Source organism: Cyclopterus lumpus, chromosome 13, assembly GCF_009769545.1.
Source record: "Cyclopterus lumpus isolate fCycLum1 chromosome 13, fCycLum1.pri, whole genome shotgun sequence".
NCBI lineage: Eukaryota > Metazoa > Chordata > Actinopteri > Perciformes > Cyclopteridae > Cyclopterus > Cyclopterus lumpus.
In genome coordinates, this window is record NC_046978.1 from 2,342,013 (window position 1) to 2,365,667 (window position 23,655).

Consider the following 23,655-nt stretch of genomic DNA (forward strand, 5'->3'; position numbering starts at 1 on the left):
ATGCGTGTTAATGGCTTAAGAGTCTTGTACGGGCTGGGTTAGACTTTGAGTTCAATGACAAGTTGTACATGATAGATGCTGGAGGTTTTAGGGGCTCAAGAAAAACACGTTTTCAGTTCAATACTGTCAAGCAGAAGATCCAGGCCTGCTAAAGCCTTCAGTTGTAATGTAGTGCTGCTGCTAATTGAGAAATCGCATATCTCCCATTTTTGATCATGTTTTCGCTTTAATTGGATATGCACCGTCTCTCCTGTGTTGAGTGAGGCCCAGCAAATCCTACTTTTTTGTTTTTGTCTGCAACTTATGAAGTCTATGTATTCTACGGTACCAGACAGCATAAATATGAAATATATATATATATATATATACGTATATATGAATATTTTTAACAGTGGAATATTTTTTTTTTTTTTAATCGTCAAACATCTGCCTCGATAACACGATACCCTGTATTTGGCAAGTGGCAGGTATGACATGCCTCTAAGTATGCATGAGATAAAAGTACAAATCAAAGAAACCAGAGATGCAAATGCTGTGTGCATAGAGAGAAGAGATGGGGAGTTAAAGGAGAGAAACAAAGAGAATGAAGTACCAAATAAAAGGAGAGACTGGCAGGTTGAATATTTCAAACAGTAAAAAAACAACACATTTGTGTTTCTTTTCTGCTCTGAAGGGAGCTGGCTTGGTTACAATTTGTTCACCCTCACACATACAGTCCTTGCTAATGATCTACTTGGCTTATGCAAACGCAGTGTCAGCAAATAGAATAACACGATTAAACCGAACTGCATCAAAAGAGACCTCCGTACACAGACATGTTCAAAACAGCACACACTCACACACACCTGCCTTTACATAATTAATACATACTTCACTCGACATTATGCACTCTCATACATAAAAGGGGCACTCATGCATGCATGAGCTAGATCAGCCATTATTAGGCTGACTGGTCTGTGTGTGCAGTAGGCGCTGACATAGACATGCACACACATTCACAAATGAAAATGATGAGCACAGGCAATGGAGTAAGGAGTTAGTTGGTTATGATTACATTACATTACATTACATGTCATTTAGCTGGCGCTTTTATCCAAAGCGACTTACAATAAGTGCATTAAACCATGAGTCCAAACTCAGAACAAGAATCGAGCAAGTACAATTTCTTCAATAACGTTAAACTACAGAGTGCTATCAGTAAGTGCCATTTAGGTGCTACTAAAGTGCTAAACAACAAAGTGCTATCGGTAAGGGACATTTAAGTGCTACTAGAGTGCTACTACGGCTCTACCCTCCCTATTCAAGGTATAGTCGAAAAAGATGTGTTTTTAGTTTGCGACGGATTATTCTCCTCTGCAGACTAATGCCTCTCTCTCTCTCTCTCTCTCTCTTCATCTATCCCACTCTCACCTTTTCTCTGTCCTTGTTTTTTCCATCACATTGTTTATAAACCTCATAATAAGCACTTTCTTCCATGTGTGCCAGGTTTTCATCCAAATGTATCATACATTTTAACCACATTTCTGTAAAATGTGAATGAATGCTTGTTTCCATCCCGGATGCGATTATTTAGATTTAGTTCATCGAGATAAGCAGTCGGTAGCCCTAATTTTTCGATGGGAAATCGTTACACCATTGCAAAAGAAGAGGGTGCAACAAGATGACGTAATTAAAAGAGCACCGGTCAAAGCTGCAAAATAATTTAGAAAACTGAATGTAAATACGACATTTGTTTCATGTTTATTTCATTGTTTCATTGGACTTTGAAGTGACAAAGCATCATTTATTTGCTAACTCAGTTTCCATTGGACTTGGTCTTATTGCTTTTATCACTGACTCTTCCACCTCCACGAAAACTTGTTGGCGTTATTGCAAGATTTATTCAAACTCTTTGGTGTTAGTCACATGTTTTATGCGCAAATTGAAAATGTGCATAAAAACAGGTGGACGGAAATGAAGTTTTTGCCTTGCTGTGTTGTGTGTGTGTGTGTGTGGGTGTGGTGATTATTTAAGAGCTGGTCATTAATGTAGCTTCCTGCTGTGTAAAAAGCAAAGACATCAGCCAGAGATGAGAGAAGAGGTAGAGATAATTATAGACAAAGGAAAAGAGAGAGTGTGGCAAAGGAAGGGGGAAGAACAAAAAGACAGACTTGAAGTTCAATAAGAGCAGAATACCAGCCTGAGTATTTAACGGCAGATGCCACACATGAGCATCGAACACAATCAGTGCACATGCCAGGGGAGTATAACACACTTAAATGGGCCAATTAAAAGAGACCGCTACTGAGACAACGGCCTATTAGCGGTGACGGGACGCTGTTTTCAACAATTAACAGTGATTGCTCAGTGCCCATGTGAGGCCATTGACTCAGAACACGAGAGACACATAAAATGCTTAGGTTTGAATAAACACAATCAAAATCAACTTGCCTCTGACATGAAGATTGCCCGACCTTTTAGCACTTCATACCCACGGGCACTTTTACCCGCAGCAATATACAAAGATCTACATTTTAACGCAGAGGCCGCAGATTATAATATATGTCATTATTTATCAACAATTGTGAAGCACAATTAGGCTTTAAAATACAGCATATCACCACATATCCATAGCACAAAGGCACAAGACAATGGCATACAGATACCACTGATATTCTGAGGAGGAAATGAACACTCGGCAACTGCTTGGCCCGCTCTCAATCTGCAGACTCACAGACTTTGAGGCACGCTCCCGCAAAGTCTGTGAGGGTTTAGTTCTATCCTACTGTCAAATCTTTGAGCGTTTGAGGGCTTTCTCGCAGACATTTGGAGCCCTTTATGAACCCTTTCCGTAAGTCCGCATTAGATGGAGACTTTGCCCAAGGGAATTACCCACAATTCATTATAATGTGACGTTACCAGTGGAAGCATGGAGACGGAAAAAAACAAAAGGTGAATATGTGTTCAGCCCGGCAAATTACATGTCCTCAAAAACAGGTTGGTGATCCAGTTGTCTCAGATTCAGCGTCTCAAAGCAGGTCCTCTGTGTGGAGCTGGGATAGGCTCCTCCCTCCTAATGAGGCAGCATCCCCTCCTCCAACCTCCCACCGTTTTTTCCTTTGAGCTTTTCATTTTTGATATCATTCTTTTATATTCCACTCTTCTTCCACCCGTTGTCTCATCCATACCCTGCTCTCCATCCTCTCTCCCTCTCTTTTCATCTCGCTCCTCGCCCTTCCACACTCCTTCACTGCTTTCTTTCTGTTTTCTTTCTGTTTTCCCCAAGTCACTATTTTTCCTCTTTACCTCCTCTTTTCTCTTTCATCTGTCCTCGACTCTAACCTGTAACTCCTCCCCATGGTGCTTATATCTCGCGCCAAGTACTTTCCACCTTGCTTCTTACTCATCCCTCTGCCCTATTTCCCGTCTCTGCCTTGCATCTCAATAATATAAAAGTTAATGAATAACAGAGAAGTGAAAATTAATGTATGCACTTCTTTGAAGTTATTGTAAGTCGGTACAGATAAGATCATCGGGCGAATGCTTTAAACATGTTTATGTAAACGAGGATCAAAGGACACTTGAAGCCATATGTGTCTGCTGGATGTCATTTGGAAAGAGAAGATATGGCGTTGTTGGGAATACAGCTCCAAAATGACTAAATGCCAGGCAGGCATTGACATGATAAGCAAGACTATACATATTGTTAATTATCAGCATTGCACATTTTAATGTTTAATGTTTAATGAATCCCTTAGTTGAGGAAGATATCTCTGGTCTTTCTGTCTGTGAGCTTGTATGTGGGTTGCAAAGATATTATAATGACGAGATTTTATTGGAGAATTAATCTACATTTGGAATGTAATGAGTGACATGTTGGGCAGAATAAATCTTAGAATCATAACAGCGCCTTTAATAAATTAACGAGGTCATGATTCAGGTTTATGACCATGGGGAAGCCAAAACATTTTATGATTGGGAAAAGGTTGATAATTAAATATGAAGCACCACAGCAAAATTGCTCGGTGCAGTGGTTTTTAATTACACTTTAACACACTGACATATGAGTTATTATCATCCGCAACTGAAAATGGTAACGCAGGTGACTAACAGAGAACGTGTAGGTTTGTATTGAAGACATGGTGCATAATCTACTGAGAATCACCAGCTTTCACTCTAATGTATTAGGTGTAGAGGCTCCTGTTGGAATCAATTCACTATGACAACCTAAATCTCCATAAACCATGGATCCGGCAGATGTTATGAATATCCATTTAGTGTTCTGTGATACTGTAAAGTAATGATTTAGTAATACTGATAAATGATTCACATCATGGTTGCTACGGTAGATGTTCTTTTTTCAAAAGAGCTTCTTAAAGAGTTTAAATATTCTGCACATGTTGTAATCAATTACTGGGTATATAATAAAGAAAAGGTTGCTTGAGGCTATATTAAAGTAATACCAATACATAGTTTATCTAGTCCTATGACGGATATGCAGCAGTTGTCTGCATGTGTTAAACTTGGGTAATACAACTCAAGCAACATGATATTTGTCATTGTTATCTGAATATAAAAAATTGGTTCATTGAGATTAACATCTGCAGCTAATTATCCATTCTGGTGAAATGGGGTACTTAATTAAAAGAGTCAAAAAATGCCAAATTATGGAGAAAATGGGATGAAATATGGCATTTATGTTTGTTTTAAAGCTGCAATTCACAGTAACTTTGATAATCAATTAATCAGTCAATTATTATTTCAATTAAATAATTAATTAGATTAAAAGCTTTTTTTGAAAAAGCATTTTATTAAAACAAGGTTATGGCTCATGTTCTTGTACAATTCTCTTTTACTACACAATGGGGATGCAGCCATGAACTGCCATTATGTGTATAAATATAAAACTTTTTTTAAATTTAACATTTTGTCGTTGTCTATTAACCCTTGTTTGAATGTTTTTTTTCCTCATCAATCTTGATCAACTTATTGCGACCAGTTTGTTTCATGCATTAATTTGAGCATCGCTGAAATACTTTCCTAATAATCTCATAGCAGTAGTGAATGGAACCGCGCAATTTATTTTAAGCTTTTAGGAATTTGCTTCTAAAGTTGGATAAAAACTTGGCATATGGGACTCATCATAAATATTGTGCATAGCTTTAACACCGAAAATAAATACAATATTAATTTTATGGGTTGATAAAGACATTTGAAGGAATCAAACAAAGTGAATTTGTCATCAGTGAGATCTCAAATACTGTAACCCACCAGTTTTGTCCACTGCTAATTCTATTGTGATCTGATGTGAAGTGAAATACACATCAATTGCACAATTCAAACCTTTGAAAATTAAAAAATATGACCCAATCCTGTATAACACTGGATTACTGTATACATATGAGACAGACAATGTATACATGTGTCTGTTTTTATATATATATATATATATATGAGTGAAGGCATGTCTCTGTTTATTTATAGAAGGAATCTTGGATTAGAAGATATAAGGAAATAGTAGACGGGTCCTGAGAAAGGAGTAAGAGGATAAGGGTATGAATAATGGAGTGATCAACTAAAAGAATGACAGTAAGAGAGACGAAAAGAGAGAGAGGGGAAATCAGAGGTGTACATTTGACATCTACACCAACAGTTACCACGATATCCAACACGACCACAGAGCATCACATTAATGTGTTTTTGTTGTGATTATGTTTCACATGACCTGCAAACAGACCTGTTCCTCATTATGGGTTCACATGTCACGTTCTTGTACTAGATAAAAACCTAAGCGCTGACCCACTCACATCCAAACAAATGTATTAATTATTGGGATATTTCTAAGTTAGCGCATTTTGAGAAATGTTTTCTATGGACCAATTTAGTCTTTTATTTAGCAGGGTAAAGGTTTTATTTTATTATTAGAAGGAGGAGGTAGAGAGAGGTGACTTTCAAGGTTGTATTGATTATGTACTACACATGATGGGGAAGTGACTAAAAATCCACACATTTTAAGGAAATAAAAAATTAATTGAACATGGAAAATGGTCGATATTGAATCTTTTTTTGTTTCAACATTCAACATCAACGAACAGCTATTAATGCATGCAAAGAATGCAAACAATGTTAAAAGGGTTTTCCTGCTGAAGTGACTTTGGATTTCAGCGCAAACATTAACCCCAATCAACTGCAAAGCGCTTGCCAATAGGACATTAGAGCCCAAGACTTAAAGTTAATCGCATCCTACTTGACTGCTGACCGACATTGGACTGCAACACACTCAATCTATTGGATTGGCTTTTTTTTTAATTAGTGTGTCGAACTAAATGCTTCTTGATGGAATACTATATATTTGTTCCTATTTTATATACATTCTCTATCCATTCTTTATTTTCTCCAATCATTCATTTTTGTTAATTAATTCCTGTTCAGCATTAATGGTGGGGGGGGGGGCATGGATCAAAACAGGGTGTCTGCAGGTTCACCAGGTTAAATGTAATACTATTTATGACTTTTTCAATATCACATAGAATACAATTCTGTTTCAGTCATACCGGCTAAGATGGTATGATTTGTGATGTTTAATGTCAACACAGTCCTGCTCCAACTCCATCAGAGCACTAAGTACACACTAGTTATCTAGTTATGCAAGAAAAGAGTTTTTAATTTGTATTGATCCCAATAATAATTGGAGATGGCCTAAACATATGCTTGGGATATTGTCACAAAGTGGACGAGTCAATGACTAAATAAATGAATCAATGCATGTTCTAAATGTTGACACCTATGAACCATGTCGTGAGCGTTCAGTCCCTCACAGCTGCTGTCACATGAGGAGGTCTGAGTTCAACACTGCTAGGCAGCTTAAAACATGGATACATCGTGATTGAATATTAAGCTTGTGAAAGCACATGATGGAAACTCAATCATTAATGAAGAGTTTATTTACTCATATTTCATTGAGTGTTGTGAGATGCAATCAATCCACCATCTCGCAGCTCTTATCCCTACTTAACATCCAAATCCCTTTTCTCCTTTCCCCTCACCCTCTCATGTTTCTCTTTGCTCTGCGCCTCCCCCCTCCTGCCCCAGTCTCCTCCTTTAACCCACTGGCTCTGTCTTTGCTCGATCATTTAATAATTACATCCCCTCACTCTCATCTCTCACTGTCTGTCTGTTTTTAATTACTCCTCTCCATCCATGAAGAGTTGAAGGTTGGGTGTGTTGGGGCTGGAGAAGGAATGTGAGTAGTAGACCAATGAAGAGGGAAAAACAACCTAGGGAGGGTGTATGGGGGCAGGTGCTGGGGGCGGAGGATGCAGGATGCAGGATAATTAAACATTGATTTGGAACGACGATGAGAACGGCAGCAAGACGCCTAACATGGGGATTATAGGTCAGGCAGCCGACAGCATTCTGCTGAGCTCTGCAAATATCCCGGACAGAAGAGGACAGGGAGGCGGAGTGAGGAAGCAATAAGTGAAGGAAGGAACATGCAGGGTAAGACTGCAAGTTTAAGAATAGAAAGAGGAGCAAGATAAAAGAAAAGATAAAAGCAGAAAAGCAAAGGGACATGAAGTGAGAGTAGCAGAACTGGGAGTAAAGATGAGAAAGGCAGCGTAAAAACAAGGATGGAGCAAAGCCTGAACACGTGGGATATAGGGAAGTGATACAGACTAAAGGGGGAACAAATCTAAAATGAGAAAGGGCGTAACAATTCGACGGAATATGGACTTAGAGAAGCTTACATGAAGAAAGAGAACAAGAAGAGACGACTAAATGGACCATGTCTTCAGTGACTTTGAACTTAACCTCTCTGATCTGACTCATTAACGCCGCACTTAATTGGTACAAATACAGCAGGTACCAGTGATGGCAATGTGTGTGTGTGTGTGTGTGTGTGTGTGTGTGTGTGTGTGTGTGTGTGTGTGTGTGTGTGTGTGTGTGTGCATGCACATGTTTGCATGTATGGACAATCATTTGTCATTGGGCCCTTAAGCTCATTAGTGCATACGCAGTGAGTCATTGAATTAAATGACAATGACCGAGAGCAAACTGACTCCTCGTTGCCACCAGTGGAATTGAGGATTTGCACACAAATCTATGATTGTGAGTGTGAGCAATATGATCGACCATGTATATCATTTTGTTAATATTGTATATTCTGCTGGTAGGAATGTGAATATCTTTCCTTTGGTGTTATGGGTTAGGTGTAATGAGCTATCAGGATCTTAAACCCACTAATGTCCTGATATTATGAAAGCATGCTGCTGCCGCACACGCTGGCAAAAAGCCACATGTTTTTGTGAGCCATAAGATCTATTATTTTCCAAGGTCAAACACATGTGGACAGGGCTAACTCATCAAATTGTAATTTAGTGTGTAACAGGGCGGCTAACCAACCTAACTCATTATTCATATCACTCAATTTACCATCGAGGGTTTCTATGATTCTTTTTTTTTTATCCTGTTTTACTGAACTACTTCAACTGTGTTTAAACAATGACAGATTCAGTGCAATATTAGTAGAGAGGGGTACTTCCTGAACTGTGCAAACACAGGCAGACCTTCATCCTCACACACTAATACATAAATATGTTGCAACGCAAACCTTGTTGTGAACTGAAGAAAGGGATATAAAATGTTACCAGGTGATCAGCTTGATTAATTTAAACTAGAAATAAGATACATTTGTAATGCAATAATTGACCATGCAGTAACATACAGTTCTTGTATCTGATCTTTATCTCTTTCCCTCTGTTTACAAGTGCACATCCTGTTTATTATGCAACTGGAACATTTTAAAGCCTTTAAACAGCAGCCTTGTCGAAGTGTTTTGAGCATTGAAGGGCAATCTAACAACTAACACATATAAATATGTGAATATCTCTCAAATTACAGATGTCCTTTCAACAATCACTGAATGGGGAACTTTATAACTGTTATTATTAAAACCAGGTTTACTAATTTGTGGAGTTGTGAAATACATAAGAACAAAGAGGAAATCAAGATTGACACGACATTGACCACTTAGCCCAAGCATGCTTGATTTAGTTGGTCGGTTAGTTTTTCAACAAAATAAAGTATTTTATTTGATGTATGCATCATATGTATCAAACTTGCATATCAAAAAATGGACGGATGCACATCACACATGAACAGACTGGTGTGTGCTTAATCTAGTGTACATGTTAAACTGTATGTCTGCATGCAGCATGCACTCACCACACTCTCTCTCTCCCTCTCTTGGTTCCCCGTCCTGCTAGACACAGTCGCCCACGGGCCGCCCCACCTCAGCCTCAGATGCTTGCATCACCTGCTCCAATGCTATTAACCCCCCAACACCCTTTAACCACTCACCAACCCACACATACACACTTACATTACAACTACTTACTTGTGCACTGACATCAGTTAATTTACATTTCAGTTTAATAACCCATGGCAATTTACTCTTAACACCATTCCAAGCACTCTAATAGATTTCATCAATCTATACTTCATGTATTCATTCAGAAGGGAACTGAAGGTATTCTAGAGTATTTATAAATAGACAACGCTCATCTGTTAACAAATAATGTTTTCATTCATAAGGTACAAAAAGTACATTTGCTAACCTCACATAATGTGCACAGCATCTCTGAGTGCCACGAGAGTAGCTATCCACGGACAATGCAGAAAAGGTAGCGCGACAGTAAAGTCACAGGCAGCGTTCTGCCATCTGCGTGTGTCTTTGTGGGTGTTTATGTGTTTCTGTGATGGAAAAAGCTTCACATTGACCTCTGTCTGCCCTTGCGTGGTGAAGAAAATGTGAGGCGAATACAATTCTTGTGATCAACCTGGACAAATAATAAGACAGACACAAACATGCGCACACTCAAAAATCGTATCCCACACATACTCGACGAAGTATACTCACTTGTATATGATCCGGACAATGTGGTGTGAATTTGAGAGAATAATAGAATGCGTGGTCCTGAAAGACTTACCGTGTTTGTGATTGTGTGCTTATGTATGTGTAATGGTGCTTTGCATTGACGGTACAAGAATAATGTACCGTGAATGCAGTTTTAAAAATCATGTCACGCTACCAAACGAAAAATAAAGTGTGTGCTTTATGGAGAGGCCCCCGACAGAATGTCTGAAGGCTGACACACACTGCAAAGAACTGAGAAGAAATGACATTGTGATTTAGTAAGATTGTTTCACTTATTTTAATTCAAATAAACTTGTCTCATAGCTTTATTCTGCCTGTTTCTTTCTTGTTTCAAGTATGCACATGTCAGTGACATTACTGGAAGTGTGTAAACTACACAACAAGACAACAAGGCAGTCACAACTAAAAACACATCTTTTTCGACTATACCTTGAATAGGGAGGGTAGAGCCGTAGTAGCACTCTAGTAGCACTTAAATGTCCCTTACCGATAGCACTTTGTTGTTTAGCACTTTAATAGCACTTAAATGGCACTTACGGATAGTACTTTGTAGTTTAACTTTATTGAAGAAATTGTACTTGCTTGATTCTTGTTGTTCTGAGTTTGGACTCGTGGTTTAATGCACTTATTGTAAGTCGCTTTGGATAAAAGCGTCAGCTAAATGACATGTAATGTAATGTCACACCACTAGCAGATTGTATGTAAGTAAAATGTGTTGAAGGCTTAAATTAAACTAATTTCCTTATGCAGCTACATTTTGCAGTGCAGGATTCAGCTATGTGCTCCAGCTGGCATTTGTTGACAAAATGTAATATACTGGAAATGGTAGAAGCGCAGCAATTCATGCTACAGCTGAGGCGCAGTTTCCACTTCAATTTTAATCCACAAACAGGATGCTCTGTATGGCAGATTTAAACACTGCCAAGTCAGATTCTGCTCTCAAAGGCAATACGTTGAGCTAGACCACATTCATTAGATGATCAAGTTTGAATTATGACTCTAAATCTGCATATTTTTGATAACCCACCGAGTGACAATAACCAACACTAGACCTTAGAAATCACATGCTATATTCCTGCTGCATTTACACTGCAGTTTAAGAGTTGCCATGCAGGTCTAGCTCTCAGTGGCTGCATGGCATTACGACACTATAGCTTTAAGTCTACAGGTATAATGCTTGAAATAAACATCTAGTTGGTTGAGTTGTCCTTCAAGTAATAGTAAAATGTTCTAAAGCTGCACCATCTTTGGTCTCTTATAAGGATCACCATAGGCATCACTCATAGCAATGGCAAGACCGCTGACGGAGATTGACTCCATGTGGGCCCTTTTCATTGTGAAATATGTAAAACACATATAGAGATTTTCTCTGGGTGCAATATAATGACCAAATGTCAACACCTACATCTCCTCAATGAAAAGTGTAGTTTTAGGCAAATATAGCTCTGGATTGGCTGCTCAGCCACAGAGCGCAAGCCAATCTAATGACAGGATTGTTTGGTTAGATAAAGTGCTATCCCCGGTGAGGCCTGTGGGGGAAAGCTATTGATCCTCTTTGACCTCTTGCTTGAACCAAAAGCTCTACAAGCAGAATGCACACACACACACACACACACACAGTTTAAATCACACTAAGTTAAACAGCAACCTATTGTACATAACGAATCAAACACTATAGGGGAAAACAGTCTCTCTCTTTCTGCCTCACATGGACAGCAATACATTCATCAAATATGTGTGCAGCAAGTCCCAGATTAATTTATAGTCTAGAGCTCCTTTACTCAATCACCAGTACGTGGTGTAACTTTAACGGAAAATAAAAATAGAACGAAAGAGGAAAAGGCAATGTGTGATTAGCCAGAGAAAAATACAATGCAACAGAGAGGGGGAAGTGGAAATAATCGAGGCAGGAAATGTGGTTGGTGGGGAAAAAAAAGGAATCTTTAGGAGGAGGCAACAGATAAGAAACTAAGTGTAGATTTATTTAATTCATCCAGGTAGTAAAATGTTGAGTCAAAATGTAATTATCCAGCGCACTGTTGTATAATTTTACACATTTTCTTTATCTGTGGTTTATTCCGACCTAGACCATAAAAAGACCTTGACTTTTAATGGGTTAGATAACGGTTAACTATTTATGTTACTACCTCAGTGTTTTTGCAACACACACTTCCAGAAGAAAACATGTGGTGCCTTCTGAATAGGTACAGTAGCCAAAATCCACAATTCATGCACACGTGACTGCCCACCTCCCAATAGTACTATTAGTTTAGTTTCAATTTCCGGTTAGTAGGAAAATGACACATTTATTAAACATGAATATTATCTACAAAAGAGCTTCCACAATGCTGTGAATTTGTATCGACAGATATGAAACAGACACAGACACTTAAGAGAGACAGCAACACAAGAGAATCTTAGAGAAGAAGACTCTTAGAGAAGCCCCCTGCAGAGGTCTGTTGCTATTGATGGCACTAAAACTGACGTTAGGTTTCTGGCTAATACACAGCTGCCATTGGTTCCAGTGTGCACACACATGCACACATACACACATCACACGTGCACACAGCTGCACACTTCAAAAGGCATTGATCCTATTAGTTTTAGGTTTTTGAAGACACAGGGTTAACTAATACACTCCTCCTATGAATCGCCACCTTAACGTGGTGGAGGAGTTTTAGTGGCTCAGTGATCCTGGGAGCTATGTTGTCCGGGGCACCCTGGTAGGGTCTCCCAAGGCAAACAGGTCTCGGGGGAGAGCCCAGAGTAAGAGCGGTTCAATAAACCCTGATGAATAGCAGCCGACGGACTGAAGCTACCTTGACCGGACAAGGGAAACTGGGGCACCCTCCCGGAGCCAGACCCAGGAGGGGAGCTCGTCGGCGAGTGTCTGGTGGCCGGGCTTTCGCCCATGAGACTCAGCCCGAAAAAACAGCATGGAGCAGCAGTCACCCTGTGGACCCACCACCCGCAGGGAGAATTATCGGGGTCGGGAGACCTGGGCAGGCCGATCGCCGGCGGCATAGACTAGCTCTAGGGACGTGGAACGTCACCTCACTAGCGGGGAAAGAGCCGGAGCTGGTGCAGGAGGCGGAGCGGTACCAGCTAGATATAGTTGGGCTCACCTCCACACACAGCATGGGCTCTGGAACCAAGCTCCTGGAGAAGGGTTGGACTTTGTCCTTTTCTGGAGTTGCCCAGGGTGAGAGGTGCCGGGCGGAGTGGGGATACTCACGAGCCCCCGGCTGAGCGCCGCTGTGTTGGAGTTTTCCCCGGGGAACGAGAGGGTCGCCTCCCTGCGCCTACGGGTTGCGGGGAGTAAGGCTCTGACTGTTGTTTGTGCTTATGCACCGAACAGCATTTCGGAGTATCCGGCCTTCTTGGAGTCGGTGGGAGGGGTCCTGGAAAGGGCGCCGCCTGCCGACTCCATAGTTCTCCTGGGAGACTTCAACGCTCACGTGGGCAATGACAGAGAAACCTGGCGGGGCGTGATTGGGAGGAACGGCTTGCCCGATCTGAACCCATCCATCCATCCATCCATTTTCAATACCGCTTATCCTCATTAGGGTCGCGGGGGCACTGGAGCCTATCCCAGCTGACATAGGGCGAAGGCAGGGGACACCCTGGACAGGCCGCCAGTCCATCGAGGGCACATGTAGGGACATACAACCATTCACTCTCACATTCACACCTATGGGCAATTTAGAGATCAATTAACCTGCAGCATGTCTTTGGACTGTGGGAGGAAGCCGGAGAGCCCGGAGAGAACCCACGCTGCCACGGGGAGAACATGCAAACTCCACACAGAAGGACCGCTCCGACCGGGAATTGAACCCGCAGCCCTCTTGCTGTGAGGCGACAGTGCTAGCCACTACACCACCGTGCAGCCTCTGAACCCGAATGGTGTTTTGTTGTTGGACTTCTGTGCTAGCCACAGTTTGTCCATAACGAACACCATGTTCGAACATAAGGTGGCTCATAAGTGTACCTGGTACCAGAACACCTTAGGCCGGAGATCAATGATCGACTTTGTAATCGTATCATCTGATCTGCGGCCGTATGTCTTGGACACTCGGGTGAAGAGAGGAGCAGAGCTGTCAACTGATCACCACCTGGTGGTGAGTTGGATCAGATGGCGGGGGAGTTGGCTAGAAAGACCTGGCAAGCCCAAATGTGTAGTGAGGGTGAACTGGGAACGTCTGGCAGAGGATCCTCCGGAAGAACTTCACACAAATCCCGAGGGAGGCTGGGGACATGGAATCCGAGTGGACCTTGTTTAAAGCCTCTATTGTGGACGCGGCTGCTCGGGGCTGTGGCCGGAAGGTCATCGGTGCCTGTCGTGGCGGCAACCCGAGAACCCGGTGGTGGACACCGGGGGTGAGGGAAGCCGTCAAACTGAAGAAGGAGGCCTTTCGGGCCTGGCTGGCCCAGGGGTCTCCTGAAGCAGCTGACTGGGTACCGGCGGGCCAGAAGGGCTGCAGCTGCGATGGTCGCGGAGGCTAAAACTCGGGCATGGGAGGAGTTCGGGGAGGCCATGGAGAAGGACTTTCGGTTGGCCTCAAGGAAGTTCCGGCAAACCATCCGACGGCTCAGGAAGGGAAAGCAGAGTCTACCCCAGGCTGTTCTCAGCAGGGGGGGGGGGACTGCTGACCCGGACTGAGGACATCGTCGGGCGGTGGAAAGAGCACTTTGAGGAACTCCTAAACCCGGCCAACATATCCCCCGGAGAGGGGGCAGCGCCGGAAGACTTTGGGGTGGTTTTACCCATATCCCTGGCAGAGGTCGCTAAGGTAGTCAAAAAGCTCCTCGGTGGCAAGGCGCCAGGGGTGGATGAGATCCGCCCTGAGATGCTGAAAGCGCTGGACATTGTTGGGCTGTCTTGGTTGACACGCCTTTTCAGTGTCGCATGGGGGTCGGGAACAGTGCCCATGGACTAGCACACCGTCGGCCTGCTGAACCTGCTGCCACCGCGACCCGACCCCAGATAAGCGGGTGATAATGGATGGATGGACTGCCGACCGATGGTTTTCCAAGTATGCACACACTTGAATGCGCACTCAGACTCACACTGTGTTTTAATGGCATTGATCGTAAGTAGTCAGGGGGTTTTGAGACTGTGTTAGAGAGCTCTCTTTATGCTCTGAACTTCACAACAAATGTGAAAATAATAATAAATGAAGTTGCCTGCTAAAACAAAAGTTAAATAAAAAGGACACTGGAGGCAATGTATAGATAACAAGAGTCTGTTATTTGGATGCTGTGTAGGATGGAGATATTTACTCAGTGGCGGAAAAAAAAGGAATTTTAGAAATAAATATTACACAATATTTACACTTTCTAATTGTGAGGAAGAAACACACTTTGATTTTTCTTTCTATCATGTCTAATCGGCAACATTGATGGAGCTTCAGCGAGTGCGACATTGATCAGTGTGGTGGCTGGGTGTGGTTAAGCTCATCTGCAGAGGGGAGTGGGGGAGTACGCTCAGGGAACGGAACCAGGTGGAGGCCTAATTGGCCTCACCTGGGTCTAACGATGATTGCTCCCCATTATAAGTGCAGGTGGACAAAGGAGCGGGGTGAGGGGATTGGGCAGAACGCCGGACCTGCGCTGCTGTCCACGGTAGCAGATTAGCGGAAAGCATGACGGAGACTGCGTCCGTCTGGAATTAATAAAAACCACTAACAAGTTCCTGTCGCTAGTGTCTCTGTGCTAGGGGGATACACGCGTGTGTTACAATCAGTTTTAAAAATATGCTGTACAGAGATTACCAAAATGTAAATTATTATATATATATATATATATATATTATATAAGTGGATATTGACCAAAAAAGGAGAGGAACTTTACACATATGCACACAGACACACTTTTTCTTCTTCTTTTAATCAGAGCACAGCTGATGCAATGATGAGGCCTCCTAATGTATGTTAATCTCACGATGCCATGTGACTCTATACATGGTATCAAAGTCATGATTTAGTCACGTTCTTATCTGATGAAGTAAGATTATGAGAAATTATTAATATGCAACATTGCATTTTCTACCGCGACATGAGCACATGTGGATTGGGGTGTATGATGGATCAGACAGTGATATGGGCAAAGTATTTAAGATTAAGCTATAGTGTAGCTCAAGCCGCAAAATGTTTTTCACGTGCTGTGCCACATTGCACATGCATCTGTAAAGCCATCTCCTCTTTCATGTGACAGTGGCCAGGTAATTGTCAGACTTCTGTTAACTCATTCCGATTTTTTGTTGAAAAAAACAAAGTTTTAATCCTTAAGATTTCAGTCCTGATTGATTTGGCAACACTTTTGGTTCCCATGTCAGCCAGCAGCAAGTATGGTTTAATACTACAGCAAAAACTCTTTAAGCAGCTGGTTTGTCAGAACTACAAAAGCAACCAACAAATTCATCTTGTTTTAATGAAGAACACCGTCAAAAATAATTGCAACCATGATCTGATTTCAATACCGTGGGCTAACTTTTTAGTAGAGTTGGTTACCTTGCAACCTCTCTCCTACAAATTTTCATTAAAAAAAAAAAAAAAAACTCCATTGCAGCGTCCATTGCTAAAATTAAATGATAACCCGCTGCCAAAAAAGAAGCCAGAAATGACAATTGTCATGTATTTCTAGACGCATTTTTGATGACTGCCGTCAGTGCAAACTGCAGGTGGCGAACACATTGTGTTTTCTGTTGCTGATTACAATAAAAGCCATCTCGTGTTTCACCATTTGAACACTTTTGATGGCAGGCAGCAGCACTAAGAATTCTGATTTCTGATAGCAGTCATTGATGATGCACAGTAAACAGTAATGCAGATATCAATTACATAAAATGCCGGTCTGAGTTATACAGTTAAATATGTAATGTAGACATCCAGACAATCTGGTTAATAATGTGAAGCTCATAAGATTGACAGCTACCCACAAAAAGATACACACCTACAAAGATCTGTAAGGAGGGTTATTATTTGTACCCTGCAGTGGCCACTAACTGCATCCAACCTTGAACGGGCAGGTGCAGATGGGAGGTTGCTATGAAGGAGATGGGTAGCCATGCTCAGAATTGTAAGAAGCTGCTTGCCTCTCACAGTTAGCTGAGCTGTCTGGATATACAAGTGTCCTCGAGCTTAGAAATAACATCATAATTACCCCAAAATCCCCCAATTCCATATCACACAAGTGTTGACTTTTCACAAATTAAGAAGTACTGTCTGATTCTCCTGTCAATGTGGATGGATTTGACAGATTTTATCACAGGGTTTTCTTTCAAGAATTATTTTTCCCCCAGTGACAGTTCCAGCTGTTGAGTAAAACGTCCAAGCAGAGGTAACTTAGATATTAGATAATACTGTAGGGCAGTGAAGACATTTCTGATGTACTTCTGTAATCACAGAAGACAGAGTGATGGTCCTTTATTTGGCCATGCTATTTGCACCTTAGAGAAAATGAAATGAATTAATAGTCTGTGATAATATTAAAGCCACCTGTCACTCATAACAAGATCTAGGAGATTTTCCCAACCTGTTGCCATGACGACTCCCCAACATATGGAAACTAATCAGAACAAAAATAAACAGAGCTTTCCGAGATATTTGGCAAATAAGGTTGCCAGTGTGTTGTTTTATTTTGAGCTTAGAGAAAATGTGGAAGATTCCTCATGACCACCATGGTTTCGAAGAAATCATAATTGAAATGCGGTAGCTTACCGCATTTTTTTTTTCACAGACTGCAACAATTCCTCAAAAGATATTCTGCTTCTGTTGATAATGGAATTACTTTTGTGACAGAAAGCACCAAGTGTACCATTCATTAAAGTTCCTTGAGTTTCATGCAAAGGTCTACACAAGCCCTGCATGCCCCTTCTGTAGTTCAATGATTAGTATGATTTGCTACGCAATGACCTTTATACCTATTCAAATGAGGAGCATTATGTGAGGCTTATTTCAGTGATAGCATATTGTCTGAGTGCAATCACATCACTATCAAGAATAATTTAATTTAAATTCAATCCATTGAAATCTAAAGGGAATTTCTTTCTAGTTATATTTAGACTTAGGATGACAGTATGCTGTATGTGCAGTAGCATGTTGCGCACTCAAAGCAGAAAACCTACCTGTTTGTTTATGGGATCAACAAAAAATGTTCTTCCTTCTTTCTACATTGAAACCTTTACATTGTATCAAATGTTGTAGCGGTTTGATAGTCACCAGTTTTATTAAGGGGTGCCAGTCAGTCAAATCTGACAAAGGTAAGGAAACTAACAATGTATGGAAAATATCATATTTGTAGAGCAATACTATATCTAACAGCAATGAAACAATGTGGCAACAAGATTAGCACATCAACGCGGCACTGAAGCAAGTTGACAGACAAGCGTTGAAACACATTTGGCCTAGGCCAGCGAACCCAACAATGGCTCTGTTCCACTACAAATGTCTTTATCACATCAGCTGATTAGACTTTTTACGACTGGATGACTGGCTAATCTCCATTTGTATCGTCTATCATCTGCAGTCTTCCTCATAGCAGTGGTTGATGCCTCGTTATTTACACACATACAACTGCACACAAACACACGCTGACCTTGACTAAAACAAACAGGCACAGAAATGCTTTTCATGAATACTCCTCAGAGAGTCCATATCAGTCACCATTAAAACTGTAATAAGGACATAACATTAAAACTCACAGACATCATAAATCATGAATTATGACAGTGTAGATATACAGACCTGTAAACCAGTGTGTCATCCCCAGAGCTGTTGTACTGGACCTGGAACATCCTAACTCCAGTTGAAGAGGTCTGACTGCTCCATCTAATGAGGGCAGAGTTCCCTGTCAATTCCACCAATGAGACCCTCCGGTCTGCCCCTCTGGTCTCGTTGTTTGGCAGGGCAACCTTAGAGGAGGTTAGGATGTCAGAAGGGGCAGGTTCAGACGATGGGTCTCGGCTGCGGCTTGTGCTGTTCGCCAGATGAGGCATTGCCGTGACAACTAGCTCCACCCTTCCTGTAGATTCACCTGCTGCATTGGAGGCAATGCAGGTAAAGTTACCTGAATCCTTCAGGGATGTGACATTGATCTCCAGGCTTCCATTAGGGAAAACCAAAGTTCTGAAAAAGATTGAGATGTATCATAAAGTGAATAAGTTCAATGCATTAACTGTGGTATAAAGGTTACAACAAAGTAACAAATATATACTGTCAAAAAGTTCAGGCAGTTGGCATAGTCAGGACTGTATAGGAGATTGGACAGGCCGTTTCTCTCCCAAGTCATTTCAGACGTGGTCAAATCTGGTTACAGAATGATCTACCAATATCCTGTCACTTCCAATCTAAGAGGCAACTCCCTTCTGGCCAACATATCCCAGTGACATGAGCCCTCCTTCTTTGTCACCCACACAGGAGACAATTGATAATCACTGTTCTTCTGATCAACCCATTAAGTCACACGTGTACTTTGCTACCTCCAGAAGCCGATGCTGCCAACTTCCACCACCAGCATCTAAACACACTCTATTCAGAAGTAATGCTGTGACAGTCAGGATGAGGGGATAGTTGCTGACAACTTGTCGGCTTCATCCCCATAAGTGTAAGCCTACACCAAATGGTATTCTCCAACAATCAAACAATGCCTCATTTCCATGAAATAGCTTTTACTGATATATATCTAAAGATGCAAACATAAATGTGTAATCAAAAAGAGAGTAAGAAAGATATAAAGGTTCTGTGATATAGTTCACAATACTATCAATCGTTTTATAATGTATGTGTTATAGGCCCCTGGTGTGACCTCAACAGCTACCTTCTAATCCTGATTCAGATTTGGCCCGCACAAGCCATGTGCCTACATGTACTACTCCAGCCAGAACAAAAAATATGTTAGACAACCCCGTCTGAATATTTTATTTGGTTCCGCTGAGGTGAAGTAGTACAGGGAGGAATATGCCACTTTTCTTGCACCTGCCAACTGGGTTGCCAGTTTTCTGACATTATTTAATATGGAGCTGAGTCACATGCCCTAAATAAACACCTACTTTTGAGAAATTGTACAATCAATACACTTACTGAGAAAATTAATAAATGGTAGATCAAAAAAGAATATGTATCTGTCTATAAATAAACGTAGTACCTGGAGCTATTAGATATAAGTCGCCCTTCAGGGCTGATCCAGTGGACTTCTGGCTCTGGGTCGCCATTTGCCTTGCACTTCAGGCTGGCAGGCTGGCCCACCATAGCCACTGTATGAGGTGACTTACGGGTCAGAACTGGTTGGTCACAAATAAACTCCTAAAGGAAAAAAAAAGTATGAAGTCATTTTTATCATACTTATTTAAATTATATGGTTTCAAGGTTATGCGATATTTTGTAATAGTTTCCTGCAAGTGAAATGCTTAAAATGTCACCTCTTCAGGTATTGTCCAGAAATACTTGGCACTGAGGTCAGAGGGAGAGGCGCATGTCTCGAGGTCATCTTCTCTAGTCAGTCTTCTCAACCACAGAAGTTCACAGTTACAGTGAAGTGGGTTGCCACCAAAACTCAACACCAGGGAGGTGAGGGGGGAGCCTTTGGACTTGGCATAAACTGGGATTCTCAGGAACAATGGGTCCGGGGGTATTTTCTTCAGCTTATTGGACGTCATGTCTAGCCTGTTGATTGACGGGGTAAGGAGATGTTCAGTTAATCAGTAAACCATCCTGTGCATCTTTACATTACGTGTTCTCACAACATCAGATAATCTATCAATATACCTGGCTAACTTGTGTAGGTTGGTGAATACCCCTTGAGGAACATTTTCTATGAGGTTATGATCCATATTTAGGGTATTGACGTTGGTTAGGCGCCTGATCGTGTCCCAAGGCGCTTGGGCAAGGTTGTTGTAGCTAAGGTCGAGATCCTCCAGTGTGGGTAAGAAGTCATCAAAGGCATGGCTAGATATGGAGTGGAGCTGGTTGTTGGCAAGGATCAAGTGACGAAGGTTGGTCAGGCCTTGGAAATGTTCATCCTGGTTGGTGAAAAAGCAAAAATAATGAGAGAAGCATCACGTCATTATCATAAAGGATATTGTATCTACTGATTGTCTTTCTGTCATTGTCGCTTTATCATTCAAATATGTGTATCTATTAACCACCCATCCAAACTTAAAGGCCTATAGGTCTGTTTCTCACTCCAATAATCCATATGACTATTCATTCCCCTTTACTATCATTAAACCAGTCCATCAGTCTCACCTTTATCACAGTTAATCTATTAGAGTCTAGATGGAGTGCTCTCAGTCGCCGCAGGTCACTGAAGGCTGAAGGGAGAATCTGACTGATGGTGTTTCTGGAAAGGGTCAAATGTAGCAGGCTGGTCATGTTGGCAAAGTCCTTTCTTCGTACAGCTGGGGGTGAGCAGAATGAACACAAAGAGATCAACTGAGTCCCAAGTGACCAGATATATTACATTAATACATTATTGAGTAGGGCTTGGTGTTGTTTAACATTATGATGCCAGTACCATTATCAGTAGCCTTAAATTGATACCAATAGAGAACTTCATTCAATACCCATCATGTCAATGAAAGCTTTGTGTGTCCCATTAGCTAGCTAATTGCCACCACTCTACACAGTGCTAATACAGTGCTCATACCACGGTCAGCACTGATTTTGTCGTCCCCAACCCAAGGTGTGATTGATCACAGAAAGATGACCCTGGTTCTTACAACTTTGATAGCCGGATAGCAAGAATAAGTGTAAGGAAAGTATACAAAAATAAAGTGGCTGTTACTTTATGGACTTTTCTGCTGAATTTGCTACTATGATCATATTTGGCAACATGCAAACCAGTTTTTTTTGGATTTCTATTCGCAAGCCCATGCCCAATTAGCCTCTTATGCTGCATTCACACCAAAAGCGTTGCGAATATTCGCAACGCTTTACTTGCGTGAGTTTACTCGCCCGACAAGTTGTGGTTTATTTGGGTTCACAACATCATCCATAGGCTCACACAGCTCAGTGAATTTAACGTCTTGATAACTGCCGCTTCCAGCGCAATTAGAGTAGCAGCAGCAGCCAGGCGGACGGAGTGTCTCAATGCTGATTGGCTCAGCGTCGGGCGAATTTTCGCGTCATTCGCAACCATTTGCGTCTGTGCATTGACTTTGCGCGAAAGATTCACACCGCTTTTGGTGTGAACGCAGCATTAGAGTCCGGACCCCATGATACCAAGGATGTTTAAATTCTTTTTTGGCAACATACACTAAGCACCTCAGTTGACAGCAGAGATAATCTGGTCTTCCCCAAGATATAATACAGAATATTGAGTTTAGCACAGGATGGTGGTAAACCTAAACTAAATTGATTTGGAGATGAACACTGGACTTAAATACATATCCAATATGTAATGTTGTTAATGGGGCATCACATTATCTTACTGGACCTTGTGAAAATACTCTTTGTTTAGTTTATGTCTTTTGATTCAGCGAACTATGGAAAATAATTTATTTTAAATTGGTTCTGGGAAGAGCTGCGTTGGCGGAAGCGAAAAGGAATCCAGATTAAAATAAAAGAATAAAGCAACACTTATACAAAAATAACTATGTTTCAACGCATCAGATAGCTCTTTGATATAAGATGAATCATGAATGAGATTTGCTAGACTGAATGACAAAACAAAAAAGTTTCAAAGTATAAAAGTTTTTAAAAAAACAGACTCATAAGAAATATGACTTGAGCTAACATTTGTTTTCAGTGCTATCACTCACATGTGACACACTCTCCTCGCTGCATCAAATGTGCCCTTTGAATTTCAGTGGTATATTTAAGCTGTCTAGACATTGCTTAGTCTTTTTCAATGTACTTATCAATATTATAGCACGCAAAATACAAGACAGACCGGCAGGTATCTTACCTGTAATAAAGTTTTCTTGGAGCCGTAGCTCCACGGTGCGCCGGTCAATGGCAGCAGGAATAAACAGCAAGCCTGTCTTGGAGCAGAGAATAGCGAGCGATGGAGAAAGGCTCTGGCACATGCAGCGTTTCGGACACGGCTGGCCCCTGCATGCTGCTGCCAGCAACAGCAAAAAGAACCACAGCCATTCCATGATCCTGCACAGGGAACAGGGCAACTGGAAGACAAAAGGAAAAGAGCAATGAGTTTGAGTGGGTACAAAGATAGCTTTCCTCGACAGCTGGCAACTGGCAAAAAGAAAACAAAGAAGAAAAACATACATGTATAAACATTTACAAATATGTAAATCCTTCTGTAGACTCAACAAAATGAGAGGTTCTTTCTCTATTATATTATACCAGAAAAACAAACACAGATGCTATTGTTGATATCTTCATAAATCGGCTAACCTGCTAACCACAGCACACATAGCTTGTTAAACATAGCAGATTCTTCACATGTATGATCTGTAAGCAACCGGACCATATTTTGGCATTGGAAGTGTTCTGGTATTGCAGTTTGAATAGTGAATGAGCAAGTTTAAATTTGTCTTTGGTTGAATTCATGTAAACTTTCTTTGTGGAGAGCAGAAGAGGGAGAACGCATTGGCCGAAATGCAATCTCAGAACCCATCGGCCTGATTTAGCTCTCTATTATTTTAAAATTAGCTTGTAAAGTGGTTGCTTGTGAAACAATCTGGTCGTAACATCGTTGTTCCCCAACTCCAACTCCAGTCTCAAATCTAAAGTTGCTTATTGGACTGTAAACTTGTTTGTACAGTTTTAAAATCTCTCCAA

At 41.3% G+C, this 23,655-nt stretch overlaps 1 protein-coding gene across 1 annotated transcript in view; it reads right to left on the reverse strand.

Annotated features, from left to right (window-relative positions):
* The window catches only part of zgc:172282 (leucine-rich repeat and fibronectin type III domain-containing protein 1-like protein), a 64,942-nt gene extending 41,930 nt beyond the window's left edge, over window positions 1–23,012 (reverse strand). The window contains exons 1-6 of the mRNA XM_034548949.1: window positions 22,820–23,012; window positions 21,160–21,311; window positions 20,680–20,933; window positions 20,334–20,577; window positions 20,060–20,217; window positions 18,661–19,041 (exon numbers count right to left, since the gene is read on the reverse strand). Of these exons, the coding sequence (XP_034404840.1) occupies window positions 18,661–19,041; window positions 20,060–20,217; window positions 20,334–20,577; window positions 20,680–20,933; window positions 21,160–21,311; window positions 22,820–23,012 (1,382 nt within the window). The remainder of the gene's footprint in view (window positions 1–18,660; window positions 19,042–20,059; window positions 20,218–20,333; window positions 20,578–20,679; window positions 20,934–21,159; window positions 21,312–22,819) is intronic.
* Window positions 23,013–23,655: the final 643 nt, after the last annotated feature.